The sequence below is a fragment of the Panthera pardus genome, unplaced genomic scaffold (genome assembly GCF_024362965.1).
Source record: "Panthera pardus isolate Hobbes unplaced genomic scaffold, ASM2436296v1 HiC_scaffold_3, whole genome shotgun sequence".
NCBI classification, from domain to species: Eukaryota; Metazoa; Chordata; class Mammalia; order Carnivora; family Felidae; genus Panthera; species Panthera pardus.
This window is the reverse complement of record NW_026526876.1, coordinates 7329024-7349294: the sequence shown is the minus strand read 5'-3', so window position 1 is coordinate 7349294 and position 20271 is coordinate 7329024. Positions and strand designations below refer to the sequence as shown.

The following is a 20271-nucleotide window of genomic DNA, read 5'->3' as shown; positions in this document are numbered from 1 at the left end:
AGCACCGTGTTTTGGACAAGCTAACAGCAGCAAACTGGTCCGCTGCAGGACTGAGGGGACGAGGGGGAGGGAGCAGGAAGGACTGTTGTCTGGAGGGGAACTTCGATAGCCCATCCGTGACGGAAGGACCTGATTATAATCCCACCCTCCTCCTGCCCTTCTCTCCTGCTGCCTCCCCCTGGCCAGGACTACCCGGAGGTCCCTTGATGCAATTCGTAGAGGTCAAGTTGAGGACCTGCCACCTTCAGAGTCCAGCCTTGGGGACCCACATGGGAGGAGCGGGGCCTGCAGGGAAGATACTCAGCCCGGCAGCCCTGAGGAGGGTCTTGCTCTGCCTGCCCCCTGCCCCCGCTGGACGAAGGTGACCCAAGTGTCCAGGAGCAGAGGGGAGGGAGGGGCCCTGGTCCAGGGGACCCTCCTGGGCCGGGATGCACCCTCAGCAGGAACGGGATGGAGAAGCAGAGTGTGCATCCTTGGTGCGTGGACCACAGGCCATTGTACCGAGCAGAGAAGAAGCGAACATGAGAGCTGTGCTTGGCGACTTGTGTCTGAGCTGCTTCAGCCCCCGGTCCCTGGGAGGAGTGGCTCTGAGAGGGGAGAAATGGCAGGAGCTCACCCCCAAGAGGGTGCCGTGTTGGGGGACGGTCATGTGGATGGTCTCCCATGCGTGCCCCTCCCCCAGCTTTCTGTTCTCTTCTCAGGAGTGCGGCCCACCCGCCCCCCCCAAAAAAAAAACCTGCCGTGAGGGGAGACTGGAGACCAGTCAGAGTACATCCAGCTCCCAGTCCTGTCCCCACCCTGCCCGGAACAATCCTGGCTCCCCCGTGTCTTTCCCTGGGACCTGGAGTGGGCAGTCTGGCTTTGCCCACGGAAGGAGATGTCTGCGCGTGACGTTAATTCCATAAACCCCGAGGCGACACCTCACCCTATGCCTAAAACTCACTGTTGGGCTTCTCACCTCCTATTTTGCCACGCTGCATTACTCAGCGTGGCAACAAATGCCTATCCCAAATCAACGTGCCAAAGCCCTGGGTTTGAATGCGAACCTTCTCTCATTGATCACTTCTCAGGGATGTTCCATAGTCCACAAACTAAATTGCCTTCCCATTAGGAGTTCAAGCCTAAAAAAAAAAAAAGAAAAAAGAAAAAGAAAAAGAAAAAAGATGACAGCCTCTAAAATTCTTCCGTCTCCTATTTTTTTTTCTTTTAAAGAATTTTTTAAAGTTTTATTTATTTATGTTGAGAGAGAGAGAGCATGAGCAGGGGAGGGGCAGAGAGAGAGAGAGGGAGAGAGAGGGAATCCGAAGCAGGCTCTGCACCATCAGCCTGGAGTCCATCGTGGGGCTTGAACTCACAAACCACGAAATCGTGACCTGAGCCGAAACCAGGAGTCGGTTGCTTAACCAACTGAGCCCCCCAGGTGCTCCTCAGTGTGTGTGTGTGTGTGTGTGTGTGTGTGTGTGTGTGTTTTAGAAGATAAGAAGAGGTCAAGAAACAGGAGAGGAGGTCTCAGGTGCCCCACGGGCTACCCCACTGTAAGTCTGCAAGGCGATAACAAGAGGGGACTTGAGCAATTCACAGATTTCTTAATCGACCCCTCCCCACAAGTCCTCAGGCTTGGGAGCCAAGGCAAGTCTTCCCTCGCTGTGGAAAGAGCCTGCATCCTTGCATCCATTCAGATTCTCTTCAGGACTCTTGGCCAGGGTCCTGCTCTCAGGAATGAGCCAGAACCCAAATGGGGATCACAGTCAGAGACGGGAATTTGGTTCGACTCTGGGCATCTTTCCAAGGGGATTACAGCCAGCACATCTGAGGAGAAAATAAATGGCGCGCTGGGGTCCCCTGAAATAGAAACCAACCTCTGCACCGTTTCCTCGGGCATGGAGGAGGCTGTGGGCTCCTTGGTGCATTAGGGAAAGCTCTTCTGTGAGAAGATGGGGTGTTCAGTCACAGCCAGCAGCCAATGACCTTGGACTGTCTGCTTTTGCTTTCCAGTTCCAGTTTCCTCATCTGCAAATATCAAGGCTAGAAGAGATGCCCTTGAACAGTCCTTCAGCTGTAACGTTCCCTGATTCTATCTCAATGGCAGGGGGAGAGGGGGAGGATTTAGCCCTCCTCCTAAAATATCCCAAGATTAATGTCACCATCAAGTAATCCTCTCTCTCTCTCCTCCCCTTGGTAAATAATTAGGATGCACTAGAGGTGTGGTCTTGGACTTTTATTTTTGAGCCACATAATGCTCTCTGAAACAAGAAACCTTACCCCAAAGCCTGTATAATATACAGGAGACCACAACAGAGCTCCCCTCTTGCAGAGGATGAGGTTGACCTAGAGTGTGCCCTTGACCACAGCCGGAGACCTTTAGAGAGTACATCTTTGTATTTTTGTTTGTCTGTTTTGGTTTCAAACACAAAGTACCAGTTTTCTTAAATTCAAACCAACAAACCTGTGGTTCGGGGGACATTGATTTGAATGGAAAGGGGTTGGTTTAGCAATGACTTTCTGGAGAATTTGCCCCTGGTGCGACGGTTATCAAGATGTATTCTAGATTACGCGCCCCCCCCCTCCCCCGCCGCCAACCCCACCCTGCTTGTGATCCTGACCTTCTGTATCTGATGAGAGACCCTGCTGTCCTCGAGCAGAATGATAGGATGAAGAGCGCCATCTTGAAAGTCAAGAGTTCAGGGTCCGGGTTCCCAAACCATCAACCTGTGTGACCTTGAGAAGGCCTCTACTCAACGTCTCCGGGGTTCTGTTTCCTTCTCTGTCACATGAGAGCGTTGGGCAAGGCAGTTCCCCAGACAGCCTGGGATTGCTTACCCTGAGCCCTCACGGCTGGGGACACATGGCCTCCACCGGGAGGGCGATGCACCTGGTGACCATCCCCAGCTCTCCCAGCTGCGGAGTCTGCAGAGGGAAGACGCCAGAGGGCAGATCTGTGGCATCGCCACAGTATTTGCCAACAGCTCTGCTAACTGCACAGACTCCCCCTGTGCTTGTGTGAGCAAGCCCTAGAATTGACACATAAAATAAAGCATTCCCAGTAGCTAGTCTCTCGAGATTGTTAGACTAGTAAATAGTCATTGTCAGTACAATGTGCAATTAGACCTGGCCTGCCCCCAGTTTACCTTGGCGGAATGAGCTCAGAGCTGCCTCATTCGCTCAACAAATGTGACTGCGTGGGGGAACACAGGCCTCCTGGCTGCCAGCCCACTCCCCGTTGTGGAGACACGGGCGAGAGCTCTGGGGAGCAGGAAGGAGCTTTGGGGTTTCTCTGGGGAAGAGCCGTCAGGCAGGATAGCAAAGCCCAAGGTCTTTTGCTCTTGACTCTTTCTGGCCTGAGGTCAGCTTGGGGCACCATAAGAGGACCCTTGAGTTACCTGCATGAGAAGAAGGAAAGACTCGAGTCTTTATGTGAACAGCAGCTCCCATTTACCGAGGCTTATTGGTGCACGGTATTAGGTGAAACGATTTATACCTGGGATTTCCTCTAATCCTTCCTACCCTCTGGCTGGGTGGGTATTAGGATCTGTGTTTGATAAATGCCTTGTCATTTACACAGGGAGAAGTGGCCCCTCTCACTTCCTGGCCCTTGTATTTCTTTTTATAAAATGACATTTATTAGAGTTTTTATCCCCCACATAAAGAAGTACAAAGAGAAGAACAAAGACGGGCCATGATCCCACTCCCTAAGCCCAGAGAAACTCTGTAAATAGTACAAAAATAAAAAAATAATGCATGGTATGTGTTTAGAAAGTTCAAACAGTAAAGAAAGTGATAAATCTTTCAAAGGTAAACACCTCCCCTTCTTCATCCCAGGACCTCTCCCGAAAGAAAAGGAGGTTGTTGTCGTTTGCGTGCATCATTATGTCCAGACAAAAGGACCGTTTGTATAAAACATCCTACTTGTGATGGGTCTCTACATACCCTCGCTGCATTATTTTCGTTGGTGTGTATATAAAAAGGATCCTACTGCAACATTGCTCTACTCCTTGCTTTTTATTTTTATTTTTAAATTTTATCTTGGAGGTCTTCCTGCCTCTGTACGCACAGAGATGCCTCTTTATAACAGCTGTATAGTATTCCACTGGATGCATGGATTCCAGTATTATTCGCTGCCCGTTGCCAGGACTACCGAAGTTGATGCCACACTATCTGGCCTGGTTCATATGTAATGGGAAGCCCAGGAGACATATTTGTAGGGTAAATCCATAGCAGTGAGATGCCAGGTCAAAGGCTTGTCCTTCAAGTAGGCACCACTCATTGACATCCTCCACCAGCGGCTAGAGAGAGCCGGTCGTCCAGGCATCGGGTGTCATCCAATGCTTACGTTTTGCCGAATCGATTCATTTTTTAGAAAGATCCTGCATATTAAAAAACAATTAATGTTTATTTATTTTTGAGAGGGAGAGAGACAGAGCAAGAGCAGGGGAGGAACAGACAGAGAGGGAGAAACAGAATCTGAAGTAAGCTCCAGGCTCTGAGCTGTCAGCACAGAGCCCGACGTGGGGCTCGAACTCACGAACTGTGAGATCATGACCTGAGCCAAAGTCGGATGCCTAACTGACAGAGCCACCCAGGCGCCCTTAGAAAGATCCTGCATATTTTGATTTGCATTTCCTTAATTATGACTCAAGGTTAATCGTATCTTTTACATATCCAGGGGCCTTTTAAAAAAAGACTTCTTTTTTTCCCCAGGGGATGTAATTACCTATTCCTATCCTCTGTGCATTTTTTTCTAGGGTGTTATGATTATTGATACAATTGAGCTGTTTTTTGTAAACAAAGGGAAAAGTCCTCTCTCACATGTATTAAAAATATTTTTCCCAGGGTTCGCCGTGTGTTTTGGGTTTTGTCTCTGTCGTATTTTTCCACAGACAAGTTCAGCAGTAGGCCCGGCACCATTTCGGCCTTTCAGAGACCAGCTCCCTGTCCATTCTGAGAGTGTGCTGTGCGTTTCAAGCAGGCTCTAAAGATGGAGAGCTGTTCCTCTGATCACGGATGCTACTTTTGGTTTTATTGCATCATGATAACGTACTTTTATTGCCCTGTTTGCATGCCAGGTTTTCCAGGGCCAATCTAGCACCGATTCACTTTGTTTCTGCCAATAAAGACAATTTGTGAAATGTTACAAGTGTGTGATCCCATTGACCAGTCTCTTCTTCATGGCTTTTGGGATTTGGGTACTGTTTGAAGATTATAAATAAATACATCCTTGCTTTTAGAAATTCTGTAGTTTTGCTTCTTGCTTAATGGATTTCATCATCATGTATCTTGCCCCTTCCCCCAAGGAGAATTTGTGGGTCTTGTAGTCTCTGAGTTCTTAAAACTGGAGACTCTGTTTCCTTTATTGTTGAAGGATAATTTGGTGGTGAATAAAATACTTGGGCTATAGGTACTTAACCAAAACCTAGGTATCTATCCATCCAGCCAGCCATCTATCCATCCACTTATTCACCCACACATTCATTCCATTCATTCACTTATTCCTTTTCTCATCCACCCATCCATCCACCCACCAGCCCAACCACCCACCCATCCATCCACATACCCATCCATCCATCCGTCCATCCATCCGTCCATCCATCCATCCATCCACTTATTCACCTACACATTCATTCCATTCATTCACTTACTCCTTTTCTCATCCACCCATCCATCCACCCACCAGCCCAACAACCCACCCATCCATCCACATACCCATCCATCCATCCATCCATCCATCCATCCATCCATCCATCCATCTGTCCATCCACTTATTCACCCACACATTCATTCCATTCATTCACTTATTCCTTTTCTCATCCACCCATCCACCCACCCACCAGCCCAACCACCCACCCATCCATCCACATACCCATCCATCCATCCGTCCATCCATCCGTCCATCCATCCATCCATCCACTTATTCACCTACACATTCATTCCATTCATTCACTTACTCCTTTTCTCATCCACCCATCCATCCACCCACCAGCCCAACAACCCACCCATCCATCCACATACCCATCCATCCATCCATCCATCCATCCATCCATCCATCCATCTGTCCATCCACTTATTCACCCACACATTCATTCCATTCATTCACTTATTCCTTTTCTCATCCACCCATCCACCCACCCACCAGCCCAACCACCCACCCATCCATCCACATACCCATCCATCCATCCATCCATCCATCCATCCATCCATCCATCATCTAACAAATAAAATAACAATAATTACTTAACAGTGAATTATGTCCTCAACTACCCGGCATATGAACTAAAACACACAAGCACCTCATATACCCTTCCTTCCTCAATTACATTCCACTCCCTACCTCCAGAAGTATCTGTTTTAAAGTATTTATCATTTCCCTGAATCTCTTTGTACTTGTATTGACACTACATGTGCACATATCCTGAAACAATATAGAGTGTTGTACTGCATGTTTTATAACTCTCCCCGTATGATGGCATCCTGGTTTTCCTCAGCTTGCTTAGCGTACTCAACATTAGGAACTGACAATCCCCCCAGCTTTGCTACTTAGAGCTCTGGTTCATTTCGTTTGCCCTGTCGAACAGGGTTACATCGTATGAGTATACCATTATTTATCATTTTTTCTCTTGGTAGGAATAGAGAGCACCCCCCGTTCTGTCTTTATTACAAACAATACCGATATGAACATGGCTCTTGCCTGTCTCCTCATGCACGTGTGTGAGGATTTATCTACCAAAAGGGGGCATTGCTGGTTCTACACTATATCCATCTTCAACTTTATTAGCCATTGCTAAAGTTCTTTCCAAAGCATTATGTCCAAGAGTTCGTGTTCCTGCTTATCTGAGTTGGTTGTGTTGGGCATTTTCATTTTTGCCAGTCTGCTGGGTATGAAATGATATCTCATTATGGCTTTAATTTGAATTTCCCTGATTACTTGTGAGATTGAAGGCCACTCTGTGTGTGTATCGTCCCTTCGGGTCTTCTCTGCTGTGACTTGTCTATTCATCTCTTGGGGCTGCGTTTTCTGTTGGGTTCTTTCAGCTTCTTATTAATGTGAAGTTCTCTAGGAGTCTTGGATATTCACGTAAATATATATTTCTAGCCTTTGGCTTACAGTTTTTTGATGTTTCGTGGCTTAAAAACGCTCACTTTGTTTCCTCTTGAGTCTGTGCCTTTTTCTCCTTGTTTCAAAATCCTTCCCTGCTTTGTGATCATTAACGGATTGTCCAGTATTCTTTTCTAGCAGATTTAAGGTTTGGTTTTTCATGCCTTGGCCTTTAGTACCCTTTGAATTGATTTTCGTATTCTTTGCTTTTCTTTTCTTTTCATTTTTCTTTTCTCTTTCCTTTTCTCTCTCTTTTTTTTTAAGTTTACTTATTTATTTTGAGAGAGAGAGAGAGAGAGACAGAGAGAGACAGAGAGAACATGAACAGGGGAGGGGCAGAGAGAGAGGAAGACAGAGAATTCCAGGCCGGCTCCACGCTGTCAGCACTGAGCCCGATGGGGGGGGGCTCCAACTCAGGAACTGTGAGATCGTGACCTGAGCTTAAATTGAGAGTTGGATACTTAACCAACTGAGCCACCCAGGCGCCCTCTTTTTTTTTTTTTCTTTCTGTATTTCTGTATGTGGTTGTGGATGTGTATTTTCCACCTCTAGTAAATGAAAAGTCTGGTATTTTTTTCCCTTGTGGAAATTTTTTTTCTATTCTTTTTTCTTTTAATTATTTTCAATGAGTTTTGGAGGAATGGAGTCCAAACACCTCTACTGAAAAATATTAGCAAACTTAGCTTTGTTCTAAACGCCTTATATATGTTACCTCATTTAATCTCCTCAACAACCGATGAAACAAACATTACTGTTTTTCTTTTGCGGTTGAGAAAACAGACAGACAGGTTTGAACTTGTGAGCCTGGTCCAGAGTATGTGTTCTTCTGTGAGCAGTGTCTGTCTCTATGGAAATAAAAGTCTCAAAATTCTTCAAAAGATTGCCTCACTTCCCCTCCCCCACTTTTTCAAGTGTTTTATAAAGATGATATTTTCCATTATTTGTTAAAATTTTAGTTAACTTATTTATTCATTTTTTCCTTTATTTTTTAAGTTTTTTTAATGTTTATGCATTTTTGAGAGAGAGAGAGAGGTGGGGGAGGGGCAGAGAGAGGGAGACACAGAATCCGAAGCAGGCTCCAGGCTCTGAGCTGTCAGCACAGAGCCCGACGCGGGGCTTGAACTCACGAACCGCGAGATCATGACCTGAGCCGAAATCAGATGCTTAACCGACTGGGCCACCCAGGTGCCCCATTTATTTATTTATTTTTTAATTTTAAATGTTTATTTGAGAGAGAGAGAGAGAGAGAGAGAGAGAGAGAGAGAGAGAGAGAACGAGTGGGGGAGGGGCAGAGAGGAAGACAGAAAATCTAAAGCAGGCTCTGTGTCGTCAGCTCAGAGCTTGATGTGGGGCTAGAACCCATGAACCATGAGATCATGACCTGAGCCGAAGTCAGACACTCAGCTGACTGAGCCAGCCAGGTGCCCCTCCTTTATTTTTTGAAAGCCATTTCACTAGAGTATATCTGGATTTTGGTCCCTTCTCATATATAGTGTGATGCTTGATCTTGCCTTTTGTCTTTTGATCTAAAGACTGAAGTCTTGCCATCTGCTCAGGAAAACGAAAATCTATTAACTTTTAATCATTGCTTCTGAATTATCCCTTCTGTGTCTCTTCTGGGAATACTGTCGGGCATCGATGGAAACTCCTGGAGTTGTCCTGTCTGTCTGTCCTCTCCCAGCATTTCTGTCTCTCTGTCCTCCTCCCCACCGAGTGCCCTTGACTTTACTTGACTGGTCTCCTTCAGGACGCGCTCTGTTGGCTGTATTTACAGCCCAGGCAAACCGTCCTTGCTCAGTTTCTTTCCCTCCCTTGGCTGTTGGTCTAATTTCACAGATGCAGACTGCTGTCACATCTTACTGAAATCACCATTCAGATGTTACCTCATTTCCCCCTCCTGTTTCTTGCGGCAAATCTCCTTCACAAAGAAGCTCTCCCTCTAGTTACTCAGACTCACTTCCTTACCGGAGTCACCACCATTGCACGACTCCAGGAACCCTGCCCCAGGTCTCTCTTTAGTTTCCACCTGCCTCCTGCCAGGGGGACAGTTGAACTTGAACCTCAGTGCTGTCCCTGTGACTTTGGACTTCCGGATGTGGTGATGGCGGAGAGAGCAGTGCGTTTACCGATTGTTCTTCCCATCATGCTACCCTTGTTCATGCTAAAACTATTTGTTCCTCTCGAGGGGACACAAAATGTAAGGCATTCTAGACCTTGACCCCCCCTAACATTGGCCCTGTACCCAGCTCAAGCTGGACCCGTCGGTAGTTCTAACACCATGGTTCATAAAGTGTGGTCCCTGGACCTGCGGCCATCATCAGCATCCCCTGAGAACTTGTCAGACATGAACTTACCTCTGACCCTAGTAAGTCAGGAATTCTGGGGCTGGGGCCCAGCAATCTGGGTACCGCCCCGTGAGCTTGCTGTGCTCAAGTTTGAAGACCGCAGCTCCAACAAAAGCTGAAGCTCTCACCCTGTCTTCTCCAACTCCGTGTCACTGGCTGCTTTCTTTCCCAACATGCGTCCTGAGAGACACCTTTGAAAAATGTAAGGGTTCCCTGGAGACGTGGGTGCTCATTGACTGGTCCCTAGCCTTGGTTTCCGTGGTTACTTTTCATTTCACATAACTCAATATTTTCCAAACCGATTTGCCCATAGAATTCGTTACTCCTGTCACCCGCTCTTGGTCCTGACCCCTCACCATATCTTTTCTCTACCCAACGCCAAGCCTCCGTACTGAAGCTTGTTGGAACCTGAACTCCAACTTCTATGAACTTACTCATCACCAGGTAGACTGCTCCTGAGTTAGTGTTTCCATTGGGTTCAAGTCTCAGGGAAGAGTCACAGCTGCACAGTTGTGACCGTTCAGACCACCAGGTGAGGCGGCTCGTGTCAGACTTGTACAAAGGTGGGAGCCTGGGGAGTCAGGATTTACCGCTAACTAGCTCCGTGAACTTGGGAACGTGACTTTTCCACAAGGCTCTTGTGGGGAGTAGATGAAGCCAGGTGTGCATGATGGAAGGAACATGTGGTTTGTGGTGGGAGAAACTGGGGGCCTGCATTGGGTCCGTCATCTGCCTCTGGTCTGGCTTTCCTTTTTCCATCAGTAGATGGGGGAACAATAATAATCCCAGACAACATACGTATGCGGTAGTGGTTAAAGTTTTCAGAAAACAGAGGGCGCCTGGGTGGCTCAGTCGGTTGAGCCACCGACTTCAGCTCAGGTCATGATCTCACAGTTGGTGAGTTCGAGGCCCGCGTGGGGCTCTGTGCTGACAGCTCGGAGCCTGGATCCTGCTTCGGATTCTGTGTCTCCCTTTCTCTCTGCCCCTCCCCCACTCATGCTCAGTCTCTCTCTGTCTCAGAAAGAAATGAACATTAAAAAAAATTTTTTTTATATTAAAAAAACAGTACATGTGAAAAATTTCTGTAAGCCGCATTATACTACAAAACATTCGCTGCTATGATGTCAACCCCCGCCCCCTTCCCGAAACCCTGACACCGTGTTTTCAGAGGCTCTGTCTCTCTGCCTGGTGCATAGTAGGTGATCAGAAAACTTGCTCGTTAAAGCAGCAGAGCCCCAAAGTGCTAGGGCACCACTCGGTCCCAAGGGACCTCGTTCCAGCTGACAGATAAGAAATGATTTGTAAGTAGCACATGCACTGTTTATGTTCTATCTTCCCCAGTATTGATTTGTTTATCAAAAATTTTATTTATAAAAGAGCACAAAAATATGCCAGCCCAAATTCTGCAGGATGTATCGCAGGTTCTGAATTAATGAGGTCCAAATTTATGACCGTTCTGAATTGTTACTTCCTTTTCCTGCCCTGTCATTGCTTGGGGGTGGGGGTGGGGTTGGGGAGAAAGTGGCCTTGTTACAGGACAGGGTTCCCTCCCTCCCTGCAGCTCACCCTTCCAGACACCCCCTCCCTGCTGATCCCTGATGAGGATGCATTTCTCCAGGTACTAGAGGCTGGTTTCTGGAGCTGTGACATAGCTTGAAGCCTCTTAGCCCAGCTCCCATTCTATCAAATAATCCCATTCTGTCAAATTCTGGGTTGTGACCACAGTATTTTACAGCGAGAGAGCTCCTTTTGGGAGGCTGTGAACCCTGAGGAATGAGTATCTATTCCAGAGTGGAGGGCATCGCAGAAATGGTGGCAAGATTCTCTTAAGTTCCTGAGGGGCTAAGACAGTGGCTGTCAGAGTTTGTAAGCCCAGACCCTCACCAACGGAATCAGAACCCCTGGAGTTGTGTCCGGACATTTGCGTTCTTAAAAGCTTCCAGATGGTTCCAGCATGCACCTAGGTTTGAGATCTGCTAATTGAGAGGGTGCCCTCTTAAGAAAAAAATGTGATTTGGGTTGTCTTTACAATTACCATGCAGCTTTTTCATTAGAAATTTACTTTACCTAGTTGTATTATAAAACTGACCTACTTACTAAAGGGGGGAAAAACTTGGAAAATATGGAAACGTTGGAAGGAGAGAAGTAAGGCTCAAGTTCCAATGATCTGAGGGCAGTTGTGAGTCTCAGATGTGTTTTCTTTCAGTTTTTTTTTAATGTGCTGGTTTGAATTTTTTACAGCACTGTGGTCATATTTAATATAGCATTTTCTGTCCACTTTTGAACTTACCATTACGTCTTAGGTACTTCTGCACATTGTGTTAATTCCAGGTACAGTTTTTAATGCACTCTTGTACAAATACGACAAAAATGTGGCTTTTCTCCATTTTCCTGTGTATATACCTCAGGATGGCATTTACGGAGTCCTTTCTTTCTTTACAACACCTGCGTCTCAAGAACATTTGTAAAATCGTGTTTTGAATGTCAGAAGAGGAATGTATCTCTCTTTCTCTGTGGATTTCTTCTCCCAGGGTCTGAGCCCGCCCCGACCTTTCCTCGGTCCAGCCCCGCAGGTAGATGGGCACGTGGGGCTGGCACAGAATAAGATCTTATTGCAGAAACGTCAAGAGGGGAAAGCAGTAAATATTTTCCCAGTGTTTTACAACCACCATTCTGGATCTCTCCTAAGCCGTGAGACTGTAGTTCCTTAGGATGTGATGGGACTTATAAGCAGAGGCACATACAGAGAGCTGTCCCCACCAGACAGACCCATGCCTCCGTGCTTCGGAAAGAGAGGAAACCAATGACTAAGGCGAGATGGAGAAAGAGGGAAGCTGGGACAGAGGTGACGATGGTCGGGCAAATAGACTGATGTTCTGGTGCGCTCGGTCAGAAATGCCAAAATCTAGCCACCTGTTCCTTTCCCCCCGCCCCTGTTTTCCATGTAACCTTCCCAGAATTGTTGTCTTTGTTGTGCAATTGCGTATATATATATATATATATATATATATATATATATGTACACACACACACTTATATGTGTATATACACATATAATATACATATATATGTGTATATACACAATTGTACGTATATATGTACACGCGTGTGTATATATATACACACATACGTGTATATATACTTGATCTATATACTTTTTATATACACTGTATATATATTACATTATATACGTGTTTATAAAATGATATACGTATTTCTCCTTGACGGCTGCTACCTTCTGACTCAGCTGCTGGCTCGGAAGTGAACTTCCTCACTGCCTCTGGGGGAGCTGCAGCGACGGGTGCCCATGGGTGCACCAGGTAACTGTGCCCCGTCTTCTTGCAGGACATTATGGGAAGGATACCCACCGAAGTGGAGGACCCGATCTCCATAACTTCATCTCATCTGGATTTGTCACGTTAGGAAGAGGACACACGAAGGGTACAGTGGAAACCATTTTTTACTAAAATACAGAGGTTGCCTAGGGGAGCCCCGAGCTGAAATGGGAAGGTGACGTTGGAGGAGGCTAACGTTCCGGGACAGGAATAAGTTGAGGGGGGTTCCCCTTGCAGCGTGGCCTGGTGACATATGTGGCTTCTGACGGGAAGGCAGGTCCCAGGTGTGACTTTTAGAGGCCCCATAGACTTGCAAGAGACGACCCCCCCCCCCTCAGCCCGCCCCTGCCCCGTCCCCCCGGCCGGAGGGACCGCAGGCAGAGTGGCGAGAAACCTTGCCGGCAGATGCGAAGCGTGTTCTCCTCTTGGTTCTTCCTCCTTTTCCTTTTTAAAGCCACGTTTTATACACCGATGTATGTCAACGGTCCGCACCGTGGGTTTCTAAGCCAGCGTGCATGGCGAGAGTTGCCGTGTCCTACGTGTGTCTGTGTAAACACTCTCTCTGTGGTGTGGACACAAAGGTAGAGGTCACGCAGCCCTTCCGACCTCCAGAGGAACGCTAACGTGGCATTTCTGCTGAGCTGCTTTATGACCTAACCGACAGCTTGCAGAGCATCTGTCCGGGGGTGGGAGGGGGGGGTGTATGGAGTCCTCGATTCTGTCTTTTGTTTAAACGGAGCCCTCCTAGTGTTGTGAGCATTCTGTCCTATCAAATAACTGAATCCCTGACTTCTCCGATTACCTTCCTGACACCTGTGTACTGTTATAGACCAACTGTGAATTCTGTTGTAGGGATGGAACGATCCCTGTCTTCCTCCGCAATATGTGTCTCTTTTAAGTGTGAGCGAACAAGGAACTTCGCGAGTTTTTCGTACATTCCATGCAATGACTTTTTAAATTCCCTGTGTGATGTTTGTTCACCCTGTAGAGAAAAAAAAAAAAAAAAAAACCAACCAAACAAATCTGTATCTGTGTATGTATTTTCTGTTGTGTCTCTTTGTGTCTAAATAAAGTTTATTGAGGATACAGGTGGCATTTGTGGCTACTCAAAGTCTCAGAATCAAACTGGGACCAGAAGGGCGGTGGGGCTGCACGGTTAACGGATGAAAGACATCATCCTAGTCCTACCCATATCGGCTCAAACCTAGGACGGCCAGCCCCCACGTCATCTGCTTGGCGATAATTACCTATCGCTGTGAAACGAACACATCTGAAATGTAGCGTTTTAAGACGATAGCAATCACATATCACGTCCCGTAGCTTCAGCGGGTCCCGAATTCGGGGGCAGCTGAACTGAATGCTTCTGGGGTGGGCGTCTCTCACGAGGTTCCTGGCGACATTGCAGCAAGGGGCTACCTCATCCGAAATCTTGACCGGGGTGGAAGGACCTGCTTCCAGAATCGTTCATGCACATCGCACTGGCTGTTGGCAGGAGGCCTCAGTTCCTGGGACCAGAAGGGCGGTGGGGCTGCACGGTTAACGGATGAAAGACATCCTCCCCGTGTTCCTCCCCGTGACGTTCTCTCCATGGGCTACCTTGTGTGTCCTGACAACATGGTGGCCGGGCTTCCCCAGAGTGGGCGATCCAAGAAAAAGAAAGAAAGAAGTCCGCGTGTCTATTATGACACCAAGCCTGTGGGTTACATTCTGTCATCTTCTCAATATCTTCTTGCTTACACAAGTCAGCTTTATTACAGATGGCGGGGTGGGGGTGGGGAGCCACACAGGGATCCCTGGGGCCATTTTGGGGGTTGACTACTGCACTCCTACCTCAAAGCTACAAATATGAATTTTTCTTTCTTTCTTTTTCTTAATGTTTATTTATATTAGAGAGAGAGAGACAGACAGGGTGTGAGCAGGGGAGGGGCAGAGAGAGACACAGAGACAGAATCCGAAGCAGGCTCCAGGCTCTGAGCTGTCAGCACAGAGCCCAACGCGGGGCTCGAACCCACGAGCTGTGAGAGATCACGACCTGAGCCGAAGTCGGACGCTTAACCGACCGAGCCACCCAGGTGCCCCCAAATCTGAGTTTTTCCAACAGAACACGGCAACTCTTACCATGGCTTTTCAGCTGCAGTGGTTTTCCACCCTTACCCCTATCCCTTGTAGGTAGTCTAACCTGAAATGTCGACTCATCAAAAGAACTATTTATGTATATATAAGTGTTTAATATATTTATATATAAATATAAATATTATATAAAAATTATATATAAAAACTATATATAAATGTTATAAATGTTACTTATATATTATAAATATAAATACTGTATAAACTATATATATAAACTATATATATATAAATGTTATATATATATATATTATATGTATATAATGTTTTGGCTTGGGGCTCATACATTCATTCAACAAATAAATATTTCATGAGGCTCGCCATGTGCTAAGCAATATTCAGAAGTCGATGAAACGGAATCTGCTTTTGTGAAAACTCCTATTCCGTTGGGCGAAGCAGACAAAATAAATTCTCGATGATTAAGAGCAGGGGGAAAACCGAAGTCCGCGGCAGGAAGCAGCTTGGATAAGGGGGTAATTGGGCAGAGACCCGCATCCCAGGCAGAGGCAGCAGGACGGCTCTGAGGTAGAAGCTTTGTTGGGGTGTCAAGAAATACAAGGGGGGGTTGTATGAATGAAGCAGGATAGAAAAGGACAAGAGTGGGGGACATGGGGCCGCAGCCAGGCCATGCGTTTATCAGGCAGTGGACACAAAGCTGCAGCATAAAGGGGATTCTCTATCCCTGTCTGTCCTTTGGGTCTCAGTCACCGGGGAGACTGTACCCTGTCATGGGTGTGGGGCTTTGCTGATGCTGGTTGCTCGCCCTGATCTTAGCTTGCCTGCGTCTCTCCCTCTGCATACGTGGCGGGTCCCCCATCCACACCCTTACCAGATCCTCTTTTCCGTTCCCTTCCATCAAGGCCTCTGAAACCTCCTCTCTCCAGGAATGTACCCTGCGTGTATTTTCCAATTGAGAAAACAACTAAAGTTTCATGAGCAAAGAGACTGGGGCTGGGGGGGGGGGGAGCTGAGGAAACGGGGTCCCCCCTTCTGATATCGGGACTCTTTCTTTGCACACAGCCTGGGTCTCTGGAAAAGGGCCAGGCGTCATCCTCCCTTCCTGCAGAGCAACCCAAAGCTCGGCTCTGAGTGGTGTCCATAAGGCAAGTGGTGGCATGTAAATGCCCCATGGGAAGGTAGCCACTCCAAATTGTATACCATGTATGTTTCATTCCTTTCTTTTTCTTTTCCTCTTTATTTCTTTTTGCTTCACCCCTACGGCCTGCTGGGGACCTTTTCCTTAATTCCCGCTTTCCCTTCTTCCTACTACATTGGCATTAGGCCTTCTGATGGCACCCGGCTGCCGTGTGGCCCCACTGTGACGCTCAGAACTAATGGGGTAGCTAACTCCTGCTTTAGAAGGTAATACCATTGCACTACCAACCTGCATCACTGAACTGCACAGGTATTTCTATCAGATTCTGATTATCTGAGAATCGTGCATTGACCGTCCCTATTCCAAACGGTGTCTGGAACCTTCTTTGGAAGCTCGGATGCCTCCAGTCCTGTCTGCCATGTCAAAGGCCCCAGAGGCATCGTGGAGAGAGAAGTGCACTCTAGTTTCGGTGGCTGCTCCTCCAAATTCAGAGAGTTGGGGTTGGGGATGCTATTGTAGAATGAGATCCGTAGGTGCACAGGGAATGAAACCCTCTGAGACAAAGCCCAAACAAGGGGATGTTTTTTGGCTAATGGGCTTGCAAAGGTGAGACATTAGAAGAAATGGAAATCTGGCCTTGGGGGCTTCATAACCGCCAAAAGCCCCTGTTCCATCTCTGTCCTGTTAGGAGATCCCTAGGGGACCACACAGTCATTGGTCAACCTCCTAGGGGGCATAGCACCGCCTTGGGCTCACAGGTACCGCACTCTATACTGATGCCCCTTTTCGGGACTTTCTAACTGCCTGACTGTGCTCTGCCTTTTATAATAATTCTCACTCTTCCCTTTCTTCTTCTTCTCCCCCTTTTCTTTGGAGTTTATTTATTTTGAGAGAGGGGAGTGTAGAGAGAGAGAGAGAGGGAGAGAGAATCTCAGGCAGGCTCCGTGCCGTTAGCGCAGAGCCCGACGCGGGGCTCGATGCCACACACCATGAGCTCATGACCCGAGCTGAAGTTGGACGCTCAACTGACTGAGCCCCCCAGGCGCCCCTGTTTTCTCCTTCTTCTAAGGAGCTACTTCTCCATGTGCCCGCTGCTCTGATTTCTTCCTTTGACCTCCTCCCTGCTGATCCCTTAGGAGAAATGGAAGTCGAAGCCAAGGAAAATGCGGATCAGAGTGACCATGAGTTTAGACCAAGTTCCCCCTAAAACCTTTCCTCTGTTCATTAGAGAGGATCACGCCGACCCCCACGCAGGACCCCAGAGCTGTCTTTAGGGAAACAGAACATCCCCGAGGCTGCCACAGTGAAATCCCAATGATAAAGGCTATTTGCCGAGCACTTACAATGTTCCGGCACTCTGACATGTGCCGTCTTATTTTCACCTTTATGACGACCCCGTGGGTGAACTCTTGTTACCCCCTTTTGCTGGGGAAAGAGAAGTCAAAGTAGAGCAGTTGAGTAATTTGCATGAGTGAACGTCACATGGTCAGTACCGGCTCATCCCAAATCCAGTCCTGTTTCCAAAGATCATGCTCCCAGCCACCACACACCCTACCTGTTGGAGAAGGGGGCGGGTGGCGAGGCAGCATATGGGCAGTGGTTCCACAGGACGCACATGCGTGGTAAACACTCCATAGCCAACGGTTGTTCTTTTTAGAGGCACACATCTTGCAAGGTAGGAAGTCACGCCAAAAAAAGACGGGCCTGGAGTGGGCCACCGCCACCGGATTAGCCGGGGCTGTCCTTCCAGAAAGGAAGCTCAGTCTGCTCAGATACGTTTTCAGGGTCTGGCTAAATGAACACACTTTACGGGGACCCCGCTCCACGTCGGCATTTTGGTGAACAGCTCAGTCGGGCTGGTTGTTTTTGAGTCTGATCAAAAGAGCTGGAAAGATTCTTTTCCAGGATCCCCCGCGTGTCAGTATCGTTAATTCCAGGGATCTCCACCTGTGTATCCCAGGCCATGCCAGGCAGAGTCCTTATGGGCCACGGTGGTGGCAATGCCCACATACGCATGGCGGCTGTCTTCTGCACTTGGGCGTTCTCTCCTCTGCTCTTTCTCAATATTCGCCGGGCCTTTCCACCGTGCCAGGAGCCACATAGGCACACGCATGCGTGTGGGTGTGCATGAGAGAGAGAGAAAGAGAGGGAGACTGTATGTGTGTTTGGGACAGAGAGAGAGAGAGCCCTGCAGCCTTTACTAAAAGGTAGGCACTCCAAAGTCACTGCCCCTTTGTAGGAGGCAGACACTGTCACTCATGGTCATTCGTTCCTTCACGTGAGCACGTACGTTGAGCACCTGCTCCGTGCCAGACATCATCGTAGCCATGGAGGATGCAGCAGGCAATCTTACATGCCAGTGTGAGATGTTAGAAAGAAGTAAATGTATGAAGCATGCCGGGTAGAGTTAAGAGCTATGGGACAAGACAAGGCAGAGAAAGGGAGGGAGTTGTAGTTCATACAAGAGCATCCACAAGGCTTCAGAGAAAAATGACATCTGGGCACAGACGGAAGGAGGCAGAGGATCAAAGCCGTCTGGATTTGGGGGAGAGGGCTCCCAGGACAAGGGAACAGCCATGTGTCCCCCGCCAGGCTGTGGGAAACAGCTGGGAGGATTGACCAGAAGGAGCTGGAGTGTGGGGTCGGCCAGGGGCGGGGGCCTGAGCACATGGGGCCCGTGGGCCATTTAAGGATCTGGTTACCATTCTAGGCAAGATGAGAAACAAAACGTTTTTGGCTTGAAACACTAGGAAGCTGGAAGTCTCCGAGAGGGACGAGGTTTAGGCAGAGGTTCGGGGTGATGTGAACTCAGTCTGGCTCCCTATTAAGTTTTAGATGCTTATTAATCAGATCATCCATGCGGAAACGTCAAGTTCAGGAGAGACATCCAGGTTGGGGGTGTGAATGTGGGAGTTTCCGGGGCGTGAATCTGGGAGACCACATGACATCAGCTAGGGAGAGTGTCGCCTCCAGGCGAGCAAGGCTCCGGGAGGAAGCCGTCGGGCACCCAATATGGAGAGGCTGGGGAGATGGGGAGGGTACCTAGGGAGGAGACTAGTCTGGAAGCAAGAAAACCAGGGCAGTGTGTGTGGCCTTGGAAATTGAGTGGGAAGCAAAGCAGGTGTTCCCAAGGGGGACAGTGATCAAGGTGTTTAAGACACAGAGAGGTCCAATGAGCCGAGGCCTGAGCAGTGACTCCTAGATGCGACCTGATAACACGGAGGTCGTCGGTGAGCTTGGCAAGAGCAGCCATGGGGAAGGCACGTGTGTATCTGATGGAGGAGACACACGTGTGTCTGATGGAGGCAAGAGAGGATGGATGATGTCTGGGCTGTGCTTCTACGAAATCGAGGCGGACCGGGTGATGAGAAGACCCGGGTTTGTTACACCAGCCTCTTTACTCGGGGATGCGTCTGAAATGCCCTTGACAGAACGCTGTAAAAGGTTTTTAAAGTAAGAAAACAGGAGAAGAGGAATAAGAAACCGCAGGCGCGGAAGACCCTGTAGAGTTTTATTGTGAAACGGGATAGGAACGAGGGCGGTGGCTGGAAGGGAGCGTGATGTAAAGACAGTTGTGTTTTGTTTTAAGACGGGGGAAGTCACAGTGTATCCACATGCTGATAGGAATGGTCCAGCGGAGACGGGAAAATCGATGACGTGGGGCGGGGGAGGGTGTTTCAGAAGTGGTGTCCTTGGTAATGGCATCTACCATGTAGGTGGAGGGGCTGGTCTCAACCAGGAGGAAAATCCACCGGAGAAATCCACCGCAGATGAGAGGCAGAGAGTATACGGCCCCGGGGTCATGCAGGTGGACATACGCCGTTGGTGCTCGGTGACTTGGAGAGGCAAGGTCATCAGCTGCGAGTGAGGGTGAAGTTGGTCAACCAACTCAGTTTGCCCCAACTGGTGCCATCTTAGTTCAGTCCCGGGGGAACGAGACACTTGGTCGCCCTGATGAGGACACGCGAGCAGGCCCAGCCAGCGTGGCTTCAGAGCATCTTTGACACCCACCTCTAGAGCCCAGAGACTCAGACTGAGCTGGCTGCTGTCTGAAGCCAGCCATGCCCAGCCCCCAGGTGCTCAGAGGCCGTGGGGCTTCCTGGAGATCAGTTGCAAGAAGCTGACCATTCCAGAGCCTGCGGAAAGACCCTTAGTGGGTCTCCTCATTCTGTCTAAACGATGCTCCCTGGGGACCAGGCTGGAAACGGCCCACCCCACCGCCCAGCCAGCCCGGGCGTGGGGTCTGAGGCAGAGGATACGGCAGGAGAGTACCCG

At 48.4% G+C, this 20271-nt stretch overlaps 1 protein-coding gene across 4 annotated transcripts in view; it reads left to right on the top strand.

Moving 5' to 3' along the window:
- SHISA6 (shisa family member 6) overlaps window positions 1–20271 on the top strand; it is a 282928-nt gene that overhangs the window by 118455 nt on the left and 144202 nt on the right. For 2 of the 4 annotated variants that reach the window (XM_053893462.1, XM_019413835.2), the window contains exon 3: window positions 12781–12876. The exons of the other annotated variants lie outside the window; for them this stretch is intronic. In XM_053893462.1, coding sequence (XP_053749437.1) covers window positions 12781–12876 — 96 coding nt within the window. The remainder of the gene's footprint in view (window positions 1–12780; window positions 12877–20271) is intronic. 4 annotated transcript variants of the gene reach the window in all.